Below are 15,544 nucleotides of genomic sequence, written 5' to 3'. Positions count from 1 at the left end.
GACTCAGCAAAGGGTTCAATACAACAAACACTCATTCCCACCCGTTGATTGAGACTGCGCTGCTGATGTTTGTGTAGAGCAGTTGGTTCCAATTGCAGATTCCCTCCCCAAACCCCATTTTGGAAAGCACGTCCAGCATGTTGGTGTGCGATATCCTGTCAAAAGCCTTCTCCTGGTCCAGGCTGATGAGGCAGGTGTCCACCCTCCTGTCCCGTACGTAGGCGATCGTATCCCTGAGTAGCACGAGACTATCAGAGATCTTCCTGCCAGGTACAGTACAGGTCTGGTCAGGGTGAATCACCAACTCCAGAGCAGACTTGACTCGACTGGCTATGACTTTGGACAGAATCTTGTAGTCAACATTAAGCAGTGAGATGGGCGCCAATTTCTGATTTCTGCCCTCTACCCCTTTCGCTTGTCGATGAGGGTGATGATGCCTTTCCTCATGGATTCTGACATGCTGCCGGCCAGGAGCGTACTCTCGTATACTTCCAGCAGGTCCGGGCCGACCCAGTCCCACAGGGCCGAGTACGAGGAATATCGGCCTTGTCGACTCAATCTCTTCTCATGGGACAATTCCCTCATCCCAGGATGCAATCGAGTGACACTTTGTTACACTTCCTTTAAGGCAAGAATGTCCTTCGTTAGGTCAGGGGAACCAAAACTGTACACAGTGCTCCAGGTGTGATCTCACCAAGGCTCTGTCTAATTGTAGTCAAACTTCTTTGTTCTTATAAAATCTCTTCACAATGTTGAACACAACTATTAACTGCCTCATTAACATCTCTGCTCTAAGAAGATGGACCCCAGCTTCACACACCCCAGACCCCTATTCTTTCCATATTAGCTGAATTCCTGCATCTCTGATACCATTCCAGTAAATCTCCTCTGCACCCTCTCTGAGGCCTTGACATTCCTGCTAAAGTGTGGAACATGGAATTAGACACAATGCTCTAGCTGAGGCCGATAACCAGTGAGATTTATAAAGGTTCAGCCTCAATTCCTTGCCTGTGTCCCGTACTCCCATTTCTGGTTTCTGACTCAATGTCGGCTCTGAGCTGTTGAAACTGCCTGAATAAATAGTTCCACCCAACAAAGCGCTCGGAATGTGAGAAGGGACAAAGTGAGTGACCAAGTACATCAACTCCAAGTAAAACTCCACCATGTAGTGAAAACACTCAAAACACAACGGCTCTTTTAAGAGCCACCCACAATCTCTCTGAAAAAGCTGCACCAACATCTCTCTAGAATTGGTTTATTTAATTGGTTTTAATGCTCAGTAACTCTCTGGAACTTTCTCACTGTCTTTGTGTTTTCTGTTTCAATCTGGTATGGAGATTCTGGGAAGGTGAGTTTCACTGCCTGGGAGGATCTTTGTGGTTTTCCTGCAGAAACACAAAACAAAGTCTCTTTTCAGAGTCACCCACCGCCTCATAGGGACAGCAGTGACATGGGAACGGGAGCTGGGGTGTGTTTTATGCCGGAAATATCAGTTAATGATTTATGTTGTGCTCTCGTTATATTCCAATCTCTGAATTGAGCCGTTCCACCGCACCAGGGTTATGGGGAGAGTTTTCATCGTTTCTTTTCCAAACGTACAAACGATGTTATAATTTATCCAGATTGCGGATTCTCCCCTCACAGTGAAAAGTAACATCGCACCGTCACATCTGCCGTTTGTCTTATAATTGAATAATTAGTCAAATGGAATTATTTGTGATGTTATTTCCCCCGAGATGGTGTTTCCTGCAGTGAAACTGACAGGGTTTGTGAAACTGATCAGTTTCAGCTCAATCATTCAGGGACCTGGAATTGCAGCAGTTTGAACCTGCTGTAACACCAGCCCACTTCTGATTGGTCACCCTCTTCTCATAAAGTCAGTGACAGCACTTTTTCGTAATTTCCAAAATATACTTTATTCATAAAAATCTGCAAAAATTATATTGACAAACAGTTTCAAACAGCACCAAAAAATACAAACATTGCAAGGGAGATCAGTTTCCTTCTATACTATCATGAGTTTCTTCACAATCCTTCCATTTCACTATTGTAATGCCAATTACAGTTTCACATTTACAGCAAATGAAAATATCAACAATACAGTTCGAGGGGTTTCCCATGGATCCAGCCCCTCAGTTCAGCTTGGTGGGGGGTCCTTACACTGTGGTCTTTCCCCATTGAGCCTTTGCTGCGGCTGCCCCAAGCTTTAGTGCGTCCCGAAGCACGTAGTCCTGGACCTTGGAATGTGCCAGTCTGCAACATTCGGTCGTGGACAACTCTTTGCGCTGGAAGACCAGCAAGTTTCGGGCAGACCAAAGGGCGTCTTTCACCGAATTGATAGTCCTCCAGCAGCAGTTGATGTTTATCTCGGTGTGCAACCCTGGGAACAGCCTGCAGAGCACAGACTCCTGTGTTCCAGAGTTGCTTGGGATGAACCTCGACAAAAACCACTGCATCTCTTTCCACATGAGGAGGCCTTTCGCCCCATCAAGTCCATGTCGGGTTTCCAATCTGTTCTGTCCCCGACTCGATCCCCAAAGCCCTGCATAACCCCTTTGGGTCAAAATGACCGTGGCAGAACTCGAACCGACAATCTTCCAATAACTTCATAAAATACACTGAAGTTAAACGCCTTATCCATTCGGCCACACGGCCATTAGATAAAATGAACGATCCAATCGGAGAACCTCGAAGTACAAAATACAGCAAATCATTGGCTGAACCTGTCAACCTGGCAGAATATTTGAATTCGTGAAAGCCGCCAATTTCACTGTGGAAAAGAAGTGATCGACTGGAAAAGTACATAAAAATCTATTTTCCCATCACGATTTAAAAAAAAAAGCTTTTAAAACACAATTCTGCTTTTACCGACTCAAATTGCTGGCGCTATTTTATGAACAGCTTTATTTTGCTAATTTTTGTCAACTTCTCATCCGTAACTGACAGTAAAAGATTCCGTTCAGCAATTTTCACGCGACAAATAACTCAAACTCGGTGTGGAAGTAATAAATTACAGACTATTGGTTATTCCCCTTCACACAGGCTTCAGGGGGACAGTGAGAAGCCACTGAAATAGTTGCTTCATCCTTTTAGAAGGTTCCCATTCTGTCCTGTTGCTGACATGTTGGAATCAGATTTGTATTTAACAAGTTATTTCTGTGAAAGCAAAATCCTCAACGGACCAGCTGGGAATCTGGGAATCACTGAAGTAAAATAAAAGGCTTTTGATTGAGAAGACGGGACCTTCTCACCAGCTGCCGGGTTACATTCCCCTCACATCCTTGCACAGTGAGCAGCTCTTTCCCTCGAGAAATAGACAGCAGCAGTTGGAAGTTCAGTAAAAGGATCGGTTCATTGAGACAAGTTTCTGAGTGACAGGTGGTGCTGAATATTAATACAAGAATGTCCTGGAAAGGGAAACAAGTGTCCAGAGTGGTGTCTGAAATCAGGACGGGGAAATGGCCAGCACTGACACAGATCATTTCATTATTACATTGATATCTGACTGTCTATAAGGAGAAGCGAGTTAAACACATGATGGTGAAAGGAATGGAAGATGACGCTGGTTGTTCTCGATGAAGAGGGATAGACAGAGGTATGGGTACAGCAGACTTCAGACAGTAATCAGCCCTTTCAGATACTGTGGGTGGATCTGAAAAGAGCCTTTGGGTATTTGATAAAATCCTGGCAGATTGACTTGGTTTTGGTGCCCAGAGCGGTGGTTTTCTTGGGCAGCAGCACGGCCTGGGTATTCGGCAGCACCCTGCCCTCAGCGTCCTGGATCGGAGTTTTCAGGAGGTTGTCACCACGGAGCTGAAGAAAGCACAGGCAGAGAGGGATTGGGAGTTTGCCAGACAGACAAGAAGGTCAAGGCAGGTAGTGCAGGAGTCCCTGAAGGGCATCCCACTTTCCAACAGGTATTCAGTTCTGAGTACTGATGGGAGAGAGAGTTCCTCTGGAGAGTGCAGTGAGAGTCATGAGCAGCACTCCATGGATGGCTCAGCTGTGCAGTGAGGGAGTAGAAAATACAAGCGAGCAATACTGGTAGGGGATTGTATAGTTAGGGGAACAGATAGGTATTTGAGTGCTCGCAAACCAAGTTTCCTCCTTGGTGCAAGGATCACGGATATCACTGAGTGGCGACAGAGCATTCTCGAGGGCAAGGATGCACAGCCAGAGGTCGTGGTCCACATTGGTACCAACGATATAGGAAGAAAGAGGGATGAGATCCTTCAGGCTGAGTTTAGGGAGTTAGGAAAGAGATTAGCAAGCAGGACCTCAAAGGTAGTGATCTCCAAATTACTCCCAAGGCCGCATGCTCGTGAGTATAGAAATAGGAGAATACACCAGATGAATGCATGGCTGAAGAGATGGTGCAGGAAGGAGGGCTTCCGATTTCTGGGGAATTGGGACCAGTTCGGGGGAAGGTAGGACCTATATAAATCGAACGGTCGACATCTGAACAGGACCAGGATGAATATCCTTGCAGGTGCTGTTCGGGATTGTTTAAACTAATTTGGCAGCTTGATGGGAACCTGAGGGCAGTTTCAGACAGGGCAATTTCAGGGCAGGGAACGGGAGGCAGAACATTAGCGAATGACTCTGAAAGACAGAAGCAGCAAAGTTTAAAAAGTGTGCAGCAGAGGAATTTGGCAGTGTTAAAGGATATTTATTTATTTAAAGAGGCAACTTGATTGAAACATATCAGATCCTGAGGAGTCTTGACAGGGTGGATGTGGAAAGGATGTTTCCCCTTGTGGGAGAATCTGGAATTAGGGGCCACTGTTAAAGAATAAGGGGTCACCCATTTAAGGCAGAGATGAGGAGAATTTTTTTCCCTCAGAGGGTCGTGAGTTTTTGGAACTCTCTTCCTCAATAAGCGGTGGAAGCAGAGACTTTGAATATTTTTAAGGCAGAGGGACATCGATTCTTGATAAGCAAAGGGGTGAATGGTTATCGGGGGTAGGGGGGAATGTGGAGTAATCAGTTCAGCCGTGAACTTATTGAATGGGGAAGCAGGGTCTCGGGGTCGAATGGCCTACTCCTGCTACTAATTTTTCTTCTTGTATGTATATTCATATAGTAAATAAAGCTGATAAGCTGAGGGCACAGATAGACTCATGGAACAATACAGCACAGGAACAGGCCATTCGGCCCTCCAAGCCTGCGCTGATAAAGTAACATCACATTTTTTATTTTTATTTAGAGATACAGCACTGAAACAGGCCCTTTGGCCCACTGAGTCTGTGCTGACCAACAACCACCCATTTATACTAACCCTACAGTAATCCCATATTCCCTACCACCTACTTACACTAGGTGCAATTTACAATGGCCAATTTACCTCTCAACCTGCAAGTCTTTGGCTGTGGGAGGAAACCGGAGCACCCGGCGAAAATCCACAGGGAGAACTTGCAAACTCCACACAGGCAGTACCCAGAATCGAACCCGGGTTCCTGGAGCTGTGGTGCTAACCACTGCGCCATTGTGCCCACACATGGTAACACAATATCATTGCAATAAGGGAAAATTGGCTTCAAGAGGGCAAGAATGGCAGCTCAACATCTCTGGATATAGAGTTTTCATGTGGCATAGGGATAAAAAAGGTGGGAGTGCAGCATTATTAGTTAAGGAAGGCATACAGCTTTGAGGAGGGATTATATTATATGCTAAATGAATCATCAAATGAGGCCATATGGGTGGAGCTCAGAAATAAAAAAGGAGCAGCCACACTACTAGGAGTGTACTGTAGACCCCCAAATAGTGGGAGAGAGATAGAAGAACAAATATGTAGGCAAATTGCTGAGTGCAAAACTATAGGGAAATAATAGTTGGGGATTTCAACTATCCCAATATCAACTGGGACACAAACAGTGTGAAGGGCACAGAGGGCACAAAATTCTTGAACTGCATTCAAGAGAACTTTAATAGCCAGCACATCACAAGCCCAATGAGAGGGGGCACAATTCTAGAACGAGTCTTCAGTAATAAAGCTGGGCAAGTAGCAGTGGGTGACCATTTTGGAGATAGCTTTTTTTTATTCATTCATGGGATTTTGGGCATCGCTGGCCAGGTCAGCATTTATTACCCATCCCTAATTGCCCTTGGGAAGGTGGTGGTGAGCTGCCTTCTTGAACCGCTGCAGTCCATTTGGGGTAGGTCTACCCACAGTGCTATTCAGAATGGAGTTCCAGGATTTTGACCCAGTGACAGTGAAGGATCAGCGAAATAGTTCCAAGTCAGGATGGTGTGTGTCCTGGTGGGGAACTTGCAGGTGGTGGTGTTCCCATGCATTTTCTGCCGTTGTACTTCTAGTTGGTAGAGGTCACAGGTTTGGAAGGTGCTGTTCAAGGAGCCTTGGTGCATTGCTGCAGTGCATCTTGTAGATGGTACACACTGCTGCCACTGTGCGTCGGTGGTGGATTGAGTGAATGTTTGTAGATGGGGTGCCAATCAAGTGGGCTGCTTTGTCCTGGATGGTGATGAGCTTCTTGAGTGTTGTTGGAGCTGCACCTATCCAGGCAAGTGGAGACTATTCCAACAAACTCCTGACTTGTGCCTTGTAGATGGTGGACAGGCTTTGGGGAGTCAGGAGGTGAGTTACTCGCCTCAGTATCCCTAGCCTCCGACCTGCTCTTGTAGCCACGGTATTTATATGGCTACTCCAGTACAGCTTCTGGTCAATGGTGCCCCTAGGATGTTGATAGTGGGGGATTCAGCAATGGTAATGCCATTGAATGTCAAGGGGAGTTAGTTCGATTCTCTCTTGTTGGTGATGGTCATTGCCTGGCACTTGTGCGGCCCGAATGTTACTTGCCACTTATCAGCCCAAGCCTGGATATTGTCCATGTCTTGCTGCATTTCTACACGGACTGCTTCAGTATCTGAGGAGTCATGAATGGTGCTGAACTTTGTGCAATCATCAGCGAACATCCCCACTTCTGACCTTATGATTGAATTAAGGTCATTGATGAAGCAGCTGAAGATGGTTGGGCCGAGGACATTACCCTGAGGAGCGCCTGCAGTGATGTCCTGGAGCTCAGATGATTGACCTCCAACAACCACAACCATCTTCCTTTGCGCTAGGTATGACTCCAGCCAGTGGAGGGTTTTCCCATTGACCTCAGTTTTGCTCGGGCTCCTTGATGCCATACTCGGTCAAATACAGCCTTGATGTCAAAGGCAATCACTCACACCTCACCTCTTTTGTCCATGTTTGAACCAAGGCTGTCATGAGGTCAGGAGCTGAATGGCCCTGGCAGAACCCAAACTGAGTGTCACTGAGGCAGGTTATTGTTAAGCGAGTGCCGCTTGATGGCACCTTCCATCATTTTACTGATGATTGAGATAGACTGATGGGGCCGAAAGTGATGGAAGGTGTCATCAACATTGCCATCAAGCAGCACTAGCAGATATGTCCTTTCGGATTCGGCCAGCAGAGATGCTCCCGAGGCACTGTTGGTGATGGACATTGAAGTCCCCCACCCAGAGTACATTCTGTGCTCTTGCCACCCTCAGTGCTTCCTCCAAGTTCTTTTCAACATGGAGGCGTACTGACTCATCAGCTGAGGGAGGGCAGTAGGTGGTAATCAGCAGGAGGTTAACTTGTCCATTGTTTGATCTGATGCCATGAGACCTCATGGGGTCCAGAGTCGATGTTGAGGACTTCCAGGGCAATTCCCTTTCTACTGTATCGATACCTCTGGTGAGTCTGTCCTGCCCGTGGGACAGGACATACCCAGGGATGGTGATGGCAGTGTCTGCGACATTGCCTGTAAGGTATGATTCTGTGAGTATGACGACGTCAGGCTGTTGCTCTCCCAACTTAACACAAGCCACCAGATGTTACTAAGGAGGACTTTGCAGGGTCGACAGCGCTGGGTTTGCCATTGTCATTTCGGGTGCGCAGGTCGACGCCGGGTGGTCCGTCTGGTTTCATTCCTTTTTATTGACTTCGTAGTGTTTAGTTTCAACTGAGTGGCTCGCTCGGCCATTTCAGAGGGCATTTAAGAGTCAACCACATTGCTGTGGGTCTGCAGTCGCATGCAGGCCAGACAAGAACAGCAGATTTCCTTCCCTAAAGGGCATTAGTAAACCAGATGGGTTTTTACAACCATCAACAATGGTTTCATGGCCATCATTAGACTTGCTTTTTAATTGCAGATTTATTATTTGGATTTAAATTTCAATGGTGGGATTTGAACCCACGTCCCCTGAGCAATACCCGAGGTGTCTGGGTTACTAATCCACTGACAAGTCCACTGACAAGACCACTACGCCACCACCACCCCTAGTAACCATACTGCAATTAGTTTTGGCATAATCATGTCAAAGGACAAAGATACAACAGAAGTAAAAGTTCTAAATTGGGGGAAGGCAAATTTTACAAAACTGAGAGGTGACTTGGTGGATGTGGACTGGATACAACTACTTGAAGGAAACACCAAAAATGTTCTTTCAGGACATTAAGAGCAAGAAGATAACTAAGGAAAGGGTACGGCCTATCAGAGATGTACAAGGGAACGTATGAGTGGATGCAGAAGATGTGTGTGGGGTTCTTAATGAGTTTTTGTCTCTGCCTTCACAAAGGAGAGGGATGATGCAGACAAAGAAGAGGAGTGTGAAATATTAGATACGATAAGCATAATGAGAGTGGAAGTACTGGAGGGTCTGACATCCTTCAAAATGAATAAATCACCAGGGCCAGATGGTTTGCATCTGACGTTGTTAAAGGAAGCCAGGGAGGAAATAGTTGATGCGCTGAGGATCATCTTCAAATGCTCACTGGATATGGGGGAGGTGCCGGAGGATTGGAGGTCTGCGAACGTTGTACTAGTATTTAAAAAGGATGTGAGGGATAGGCCCAATAATTATAGGCCGGTCAGTCTGACCTCGGTGGTGGGTAAGTTATTAGAATCAATTCTGAGGGACAGGATAAACTGCCACTTAGAAAGGCACAGTTTAATCAGGGATAGTCAGCATGGATTTGTTAAGGGAAGGTCATGTCTCACGAACTTGATTGAGTTTTTTGAGGAAGTAACAAGGAACATTGATGAGGATAGTGTGGTGGATGTGGTCTACATGGATTTTAGTAAAGTCCCACATGACAGACTGGTCAGTAAAATGAAAGCCCATGGAATACAGGGGAATGTGGCAGGTTGGATCCAAAATTGACTCACAGACAGGAAACAAAGGATAGTTATCGACGGATGTTTTTGCGAATGGAAAGCAGTTTTCAGTGGCATTCCACAGGGATCAGTGTTGGGTCCCTTGCTGTTTGTGATATATATTAATGATTTGGAATTAAATGTGGGAGGTATGATTGGGAAATTTGCTGATGTCACAAAGATTGGCCGTATAATTGATAGTGAGGAGGATAGCTGTAGACTTCAGAATGAGATGAATGGATTGGTTGAGTGGGCGGAAAAATGGCAAATGGAATTCAATCTGGAGAAGTGTGAGGTAATGCATTTGGGGAGGGCAAACAAATCACGGGAATACACAATAAACAGGAACATATTGAGAGGGGTAGAAGAAGTGAGAGACTTTGGAGTGCATGTCCACAGGTCCCTGAAAGTGGCAGGACAGGTAGATAGAGTGGTGAATAAGGCATATAGAATGCTTTCCTTTATTGGCCAAGGGATAGAATAGAAAAGCAGGGATGTAGTGCTAGAACTGTATAAAACTGCAGTTCGGCCACAGCTGGAGTATTGCGTACAGTTCTGGTCATCACATTACAGAAAGGACATAATTGCTCTGGAGAGAGTACAGAGGAGATTTACAAGAACGTTGCCAGGGCTTGAAAGTTACAGCTATGAGCAAATATTGGAGCGGCTCGGGTTGTTTTCCTGAGAACAGAGGAGTCTGAGGGGTGACTTGAATGAGGTGTACAACATTATGAGGCGCCTAGACAAGTGGACAGTAAGGACCTGTTTCCCCTGGTGGGGAGGTCAGTTACCAGGGGGCACAGATTTAAGGTGATTGGTAGAAGGATTAGAGGGGACATGAGGGGAAACGTTTTTACCCAGAGGGTGGTGGGTGTCTGGAATTCGCTGCCAGGAATGGTGGTGGAGGCAGAAACCCTCAACTCATTTAAAAATACCTGGACATGCACCTGAAGTGCTGAAACCTGCAAGTCTACGGATCAGGTGCTGGAAGGTGGGAATAGATTGGGTGGCTAGATTTTTCGGCCAGAGCAAACGCGATGGGCTGAATGGGCTCCTTCTGTGCCCTAGTTTTTCTATAATTCTATGGAAATTGCCAGCACTGACACAGATCATTTCATTATTACATTGATATTGGACTGACTAAAAGGAGAAGCAAGCTAAACACATAATGGTGAAAGGAATGGAAGATGACGCTGGTTGTTCCAGATGAAGAGGGATAGACAGAGGTGTGGGTGCAGCAGACTTCAGACAGTAATCAGCCCTTTCAAATACTGTGGGTGGCTCTGAAAAGAGCCTTTGAGTATTTGAAAAAATCCTGGCAGATTGACTTGGTTTTGGTGCCCGGAGCGCTGGTTTTCTTGGGCAGCAACACGGCCTGGATATTAGGCAGCACCCTACCCTGAACGATGGTCACCCCTCCCAGCAGCTTGTTGAGCTCCTCGTCATTGAGGACGGCCAGCTGTAGGTGTCTGGGGATGATGCGGGTCTTCTTGTTGTCCCGGGCCGCGTTACCACCCAGCTCGAGGATTTCAGCGGTCAGATACTCGAGCACAGCAGCCAGATAGACCTGGGCTCTGGCCCCCACACGCTCAGCATAGTTACCCTTTCTCAGGAGCCTGTGAACACGGCCCACCGGGAACTGCAGTCCAGCCCGGGAGGAACGAGACTTGGCCTTGGACCGAGCTTTCCCGCTGGTCTTTCCTCTTCCAGACATTTCCACAATCTCACAAATACTTTCACAATGAATGGATAATTTCGTCAGCATTAAACATACACATGGGGTAGTCAGGATGGTCGAGCAGTCTGAGACGGTTCATTCAGATCACAATTCTCTCTGCAGGGGTGGGTTCAAATTCCCCTTCTGATAAGTTGTGTTTGGACATGACTAGAGGTATTTGGGAGCAGCAATGAAGAACAAACAGAGATCATGAAAGAATATTGACAAGCAAAATCAAAACAAATCCAAAGATGTTTCATCAATACATTGCAGTCAGAGGCAACTGAGGAAAGAGTAGGGCCCATCAAAGACCTAAAAATGTAACCTATGTGTCAGGGTGGAAGATGTTGGTATGTTTATTAATGAATATTTTATTGTCTTCACAAATGAGGGGGGTGATGCAGATATTGTAATTAAGGAGAAGGAGTGTGAAGTATTGGACATGATAAACTGAGGGAGAGAAGAAGTATAAATGGGATTAGCATCCTTGAAAGTGGATAAATCATCAGGGCCGGATGAAATGTACCCCAGGCTGTTAAAAGAAGTCAGGGAGGAAATAGTGGAAGGTCTGACCATCAGTTTCCAATCCCTCACTGGATACAGGTGTGATGTCAGAGGATTGGAGGTCTCGTAACACTGCAATAAAAGCAAAATTCTGCAGATGCTGCAAATCTGAAATAAAAACTAGTTGCATTGGAAATACACAGCAGATCTGGCAGCAACTGTGGAGAGAGAAGCAAAGTTAACGTTTCTGTTCTGATGAAAGGTCACTGACCTGAAATGTTAACTTTGCTTCTCTCTCCACAGATGCTGCCAGACCTGCTGTGTATGTCCAGCACTTTTTGTTTTTATTGCTAACATTGCACCATTCTTGAAAAAATAAGCGAGTGATCGACCAGATAATTAAAGGCCAGTCAGCCTAACCTCAATAGTGGGCGAATTATTGGAATTAATTCTGAGAGACAGGATAAACTGTCACTTAGAAAGGCACAGATTAATCAAGTTTCGTCAGCATGGATTTGTTAAGGGAAGCTCCTGTCTGACTATCTTGATTGAATGTTTTTGAAGAAGTAACAAGGAGGATTGATGAGGATAGTGCAGTTGATCTGATCTACATGGATTTTAGCAAGACTTTTGACAAGGTCCCACATGGCAAACTGGTTAAAAAAAATAAAAGCACATGGGATCCAGGGGAATGTAGCAAGCTGAACACAAAATTGGTTCAGTGGCAGGAAACAAAAAGGAATTGGTTACAGGTGTTTTTGCAACTGGACGACTGTTTCCAGTGGTGTTCCACAGGGCTCAGAACTAGGTCCCCTGCTTTTTGTGGCATATATTAATGATATGGACATAAATGTAGAGGGCACAATCAAGTTGTTTGCAGATAACACAAAAATTGTCCGTGTTGTTGATAGGGAGGAGGAAAGCGGTGCACTGCAGGAAGATATCAATTGACTGGTCAGGTGGGCAGAGAAGTGGTAAATGGAATTCAAATTTCACAAGGGTGAGGTGACGCATTTGGGAGGTCAAAAAGGCAAAGGAATACACAATTAATGGGAGAACACTGAACGGTGCAGAGGAAGTGAGAGACGTTGGAGTGAATGTCCACAGATCCCTGAAGGTAGCAGGACAGGTCAATAAGGTGGTTCAGCAGGTATATGGAATCCTTTCCTTTATTAGCTGAGGTATAGAATATAAGGGTGACCTGGTATCCAAGTCAATAAGTCACTGACAGCTAACATTCAGGTGCAGCAGGCAATTAGGAAGGCGAATAGTATGTTAGCCTTGATCACAAGAGGATTTGAGTACAGGAAAAGCGAATTCTTGCTTCAATTGTATAGAACCTTGGTTAGACCGCACTTGGAGTACTGTGTGCAGTTTTGGTCTCCTTACCTTAGGAAGGATATTATTGCCATGGAGGGAGTTCAACGAAGGTTCATCAGACTTGTTCCTGGGATGGTGGGACTGTTCTATGAAGAGAGATTGGGAAACTGGGGCTGTATTCTCTGGAGTTTCAAAGAATGAGAGGTGATCTCATTGAAACCTACAAAATACTTAAAGGACAGTCAGGGTAGATGCAGCTAAGATGTTTCATCTGGATGGGGAGTCGAGAACCAGAGGCTCAATTTCAAAATAAGGGGGAAGCTCCTTCGGACAGAGATGAGGAGAAATTTCTTTACTCGGAGGGTTGTGAATCTTTGGAATTCTGTAACCCAGAGGGCTGTGGAAGCTCAGTCGTTGAGTATGTTTAAAGCAGAGATTGACAGATTTCTAAATACAAATGACATAAGGGAATATGAGGAAAGTGTGGGGAAAAGGGCATTGAAGCGGATGATCAGCCATGATCATATTGAATGGTGGGGCAGGCTCGATGGGCTGAATGGCCGACTCCTGCTCCGATGTTGCTATGTTCCTAACTCCACATGATCGGCGAGGCAAAGCCTCAGGCCGACTTGTCGGGTGGTGTAAACAGATATCACTGCTTCTGATCTTCACCAGAACAGAGAGTGAGATGCAACATTGATCATCAAACAGACTGTGAGAGAATACAACAGAATAAAACACATGGAGAGACACTGTGGAATAACAAATAGATTTGATTGGAACTTTGACTTTGATTGGAATGGATAAAACACCAGAAACAGCAGATTAAATTGGGATTCTCATCATTGTATTGATCTGGGACAGAAAAGAGAAACTGATGGAAAGAAGGGAAGAAGGAAGAAAAGAAAGGATGGAACTGTTCAGTTTTTTCAGTTTTTTCACTTGCCCATCAAAGCTGGATAAAAAAAAGTTGCAAATAACAGAGAATTTCACCAAAAAGGGAGATTAAATGCTGCCGAAACCTTGGATCGAAGGATGCCCCAACAGATCACCTGTTTAACTGTCTCCACACTGGGGGATTTCAATCAGTGAGCAATATTATTCTCTACCTTTTTTTGTCAAATGAACCCAGAACTGTCACTTGGAATTAATATCTGTGTTCCGACTCCTGAATAATAAAATTGTGAGTTTCTCGATATTTTCGGGACACATTTCCTGCTGAAAGAACTAAGAACTCTTTTCTAATTTGCACAATACTATATACACATTCATCAAGCCTCCTAAACTAGCATCCTTGGTGCTGCTCTCTCCTCCCAAACCTCATCTCATGTGACTGTTACATCATCACTTTGACAGTGGGAGTGATTGATCCCAATGTCTTCAGCATTAACGCTTTACATCCTTATACTACACTGTCTGTCCAAAAAAATGGGTAGAGGGAACTTGATTTATCGAAACACCAACAGCTGCCAGTTGAAAATAAACTCAAACCCATCAGCGAGAGAGAGAGAGAGACTGTCAGAGAACTTCCTGCATCCAGTCCTGACCCTGTCACACTCAGCAGAGGCTCACCCAGACCCCACTCTCATCAACACTGAACATTGTTACCGAGACACTTCAAATACTGTTTATAAAAGGCAGGAAAGGTCAAAGTTCACACAGCTTTAATGAACAGAACAAAGTTTAATATCTTCTGACCGTTTCTCGGTAACCACATGAGACATAGGCTTTCTTATTTGGTTCCTTTGATTTTACTTGTTCCTGACTGACAAATGTTCCAAACCTCAGATCAACCCTCCCACTTGCATCATGCCCCTGTCTCAGTCACAAGCAACAGATAACAACACAAACACTCTGAAACATACAACGCAGTCACACTTTCCTTCAGTGACATTAATGTCGAGCTGTTTTCCAGGTTGAATGCAACTGTGAACAAATTTGGATCAAAGAAGTTGCCTTTGAAATATCAGCACTGAATTTCTGTACAAGGAGGAACAGCCATTCCAAACTCACATCCTACACAAAGGCTGTTTTCTCCTGTGATGAAAATTCATCATGTAATTTGAATTCTCACTTAAAGTTCAGAAGACACAGATGGAAGTGATTGACAAGGTAACTTCTCCATCACAAATGAGAAGCAAGGCTCCACTGGAAATTGAACCCAGGCTCTCCTGTTTACAAGGCAGGTGCTTTAACCAACTAAGCTACAGAGCCAGATGTCGATACAATTAAAATCAGAGGAGTACACTATTTATTTTCATATAATATCAATATCAAAGCAAAATGCAGCAGATGCTGGAAATCTCAAATAAAAACAAGAAATGCTGGAAATACTCATCAGGTCTGGCAGCATCTGTGGAGAGAGAAGCAGAGTTAACGTTTCAGGTCAATGACCCTTCTTCAGACCCTTCTATATATTCTCATCCCACTTCTCCACAGGTCACAACATATATTTTATCTTTTCCCACTTCCTGAAACAGTCAATCATATACTCTATTCTTCCCAGAATAGAAGACACTGACCAGGTTTCTTTAATGAACAGCAAAATTATGAGTTTATTACAGAACAAGTTTTAACTAGTCATGAAATAAAGCATAAATACACAGGTAGAAATTTTAAAAGTTCCCTTTTTACCTTAACCAACAATTAAAGCCCCTTTCTTCCCACAGCCCCACACAGGCACACACATATACACCGGTTAACTGAAAAAAAAAGAATTATTTTTTACTATTCTGAGTTCTGTTCAAGACAAAAACAACACTTGGGCTGATTACTTGTTCATTCCTGAAGAAAACAGCAGATGAGATATGTTGTTCCAAAACTGGTATCTAGTCTA

The 15,544-nt window shown here is 44.8% G+C and overlaps 1 protein-coding gene and 1 non-coding gene across 2 annotated transcripts; both read right to left on the bottom strand.

Annotated features, from left to right (window-relative positions):
- Nucleotides 1-10,500: 10,500 nt before the first annotated feature.
- LOC137364047 (histone H2AX-like) lies at nucleotides 10,501-10,881 on the bottom strand (the record flags this gene model as incomplete). Its single annotated transcript, XM_068027511.1, has 1 exon — nucleotides 10,501-10,881. A coding segment is annotated over exon 1 (381 nt), but the record flags the coding sequence as incomplete, so codon positions are not given.
- Nucleotides 10,882-14,848: 3,967 nt separating this feature from the next.
- trnat-ugu (transfer RNA threonine (anticodon UGU)) lies at nucleotides 14,849-14,922 on the bottom strand. The gene has a single exon. It is a non-coding gene; the product is annotated as a tRNA-Thr (tRNA).
- Between the last annotated feature and the right edge of the window lie 622 nt (nucleotides 14,923-15,544).

This window comes from Heterodontus francisci, unplaced genomic scaffold (genome assembly GCF_036365525.1).
Source record: "Heterodontus francisci isolate sHetFra1 unplaced genomic scaffold, sHetFra1.hap1 HAP1_SCAFFOLD_99, whole genome shotgun sequence".
NCBI lineage: Eukaryota > Metazoa > Chordata > Chondrichthyes > Heterodontiformes > Heterodontidae > Heterodontus > Heterodontus francisci.
The sequence above is the reverse complement of the archived record's forward strand: the minus strand, read 5'-3'. Positions and strand labels throughout refer to the sequence as shown.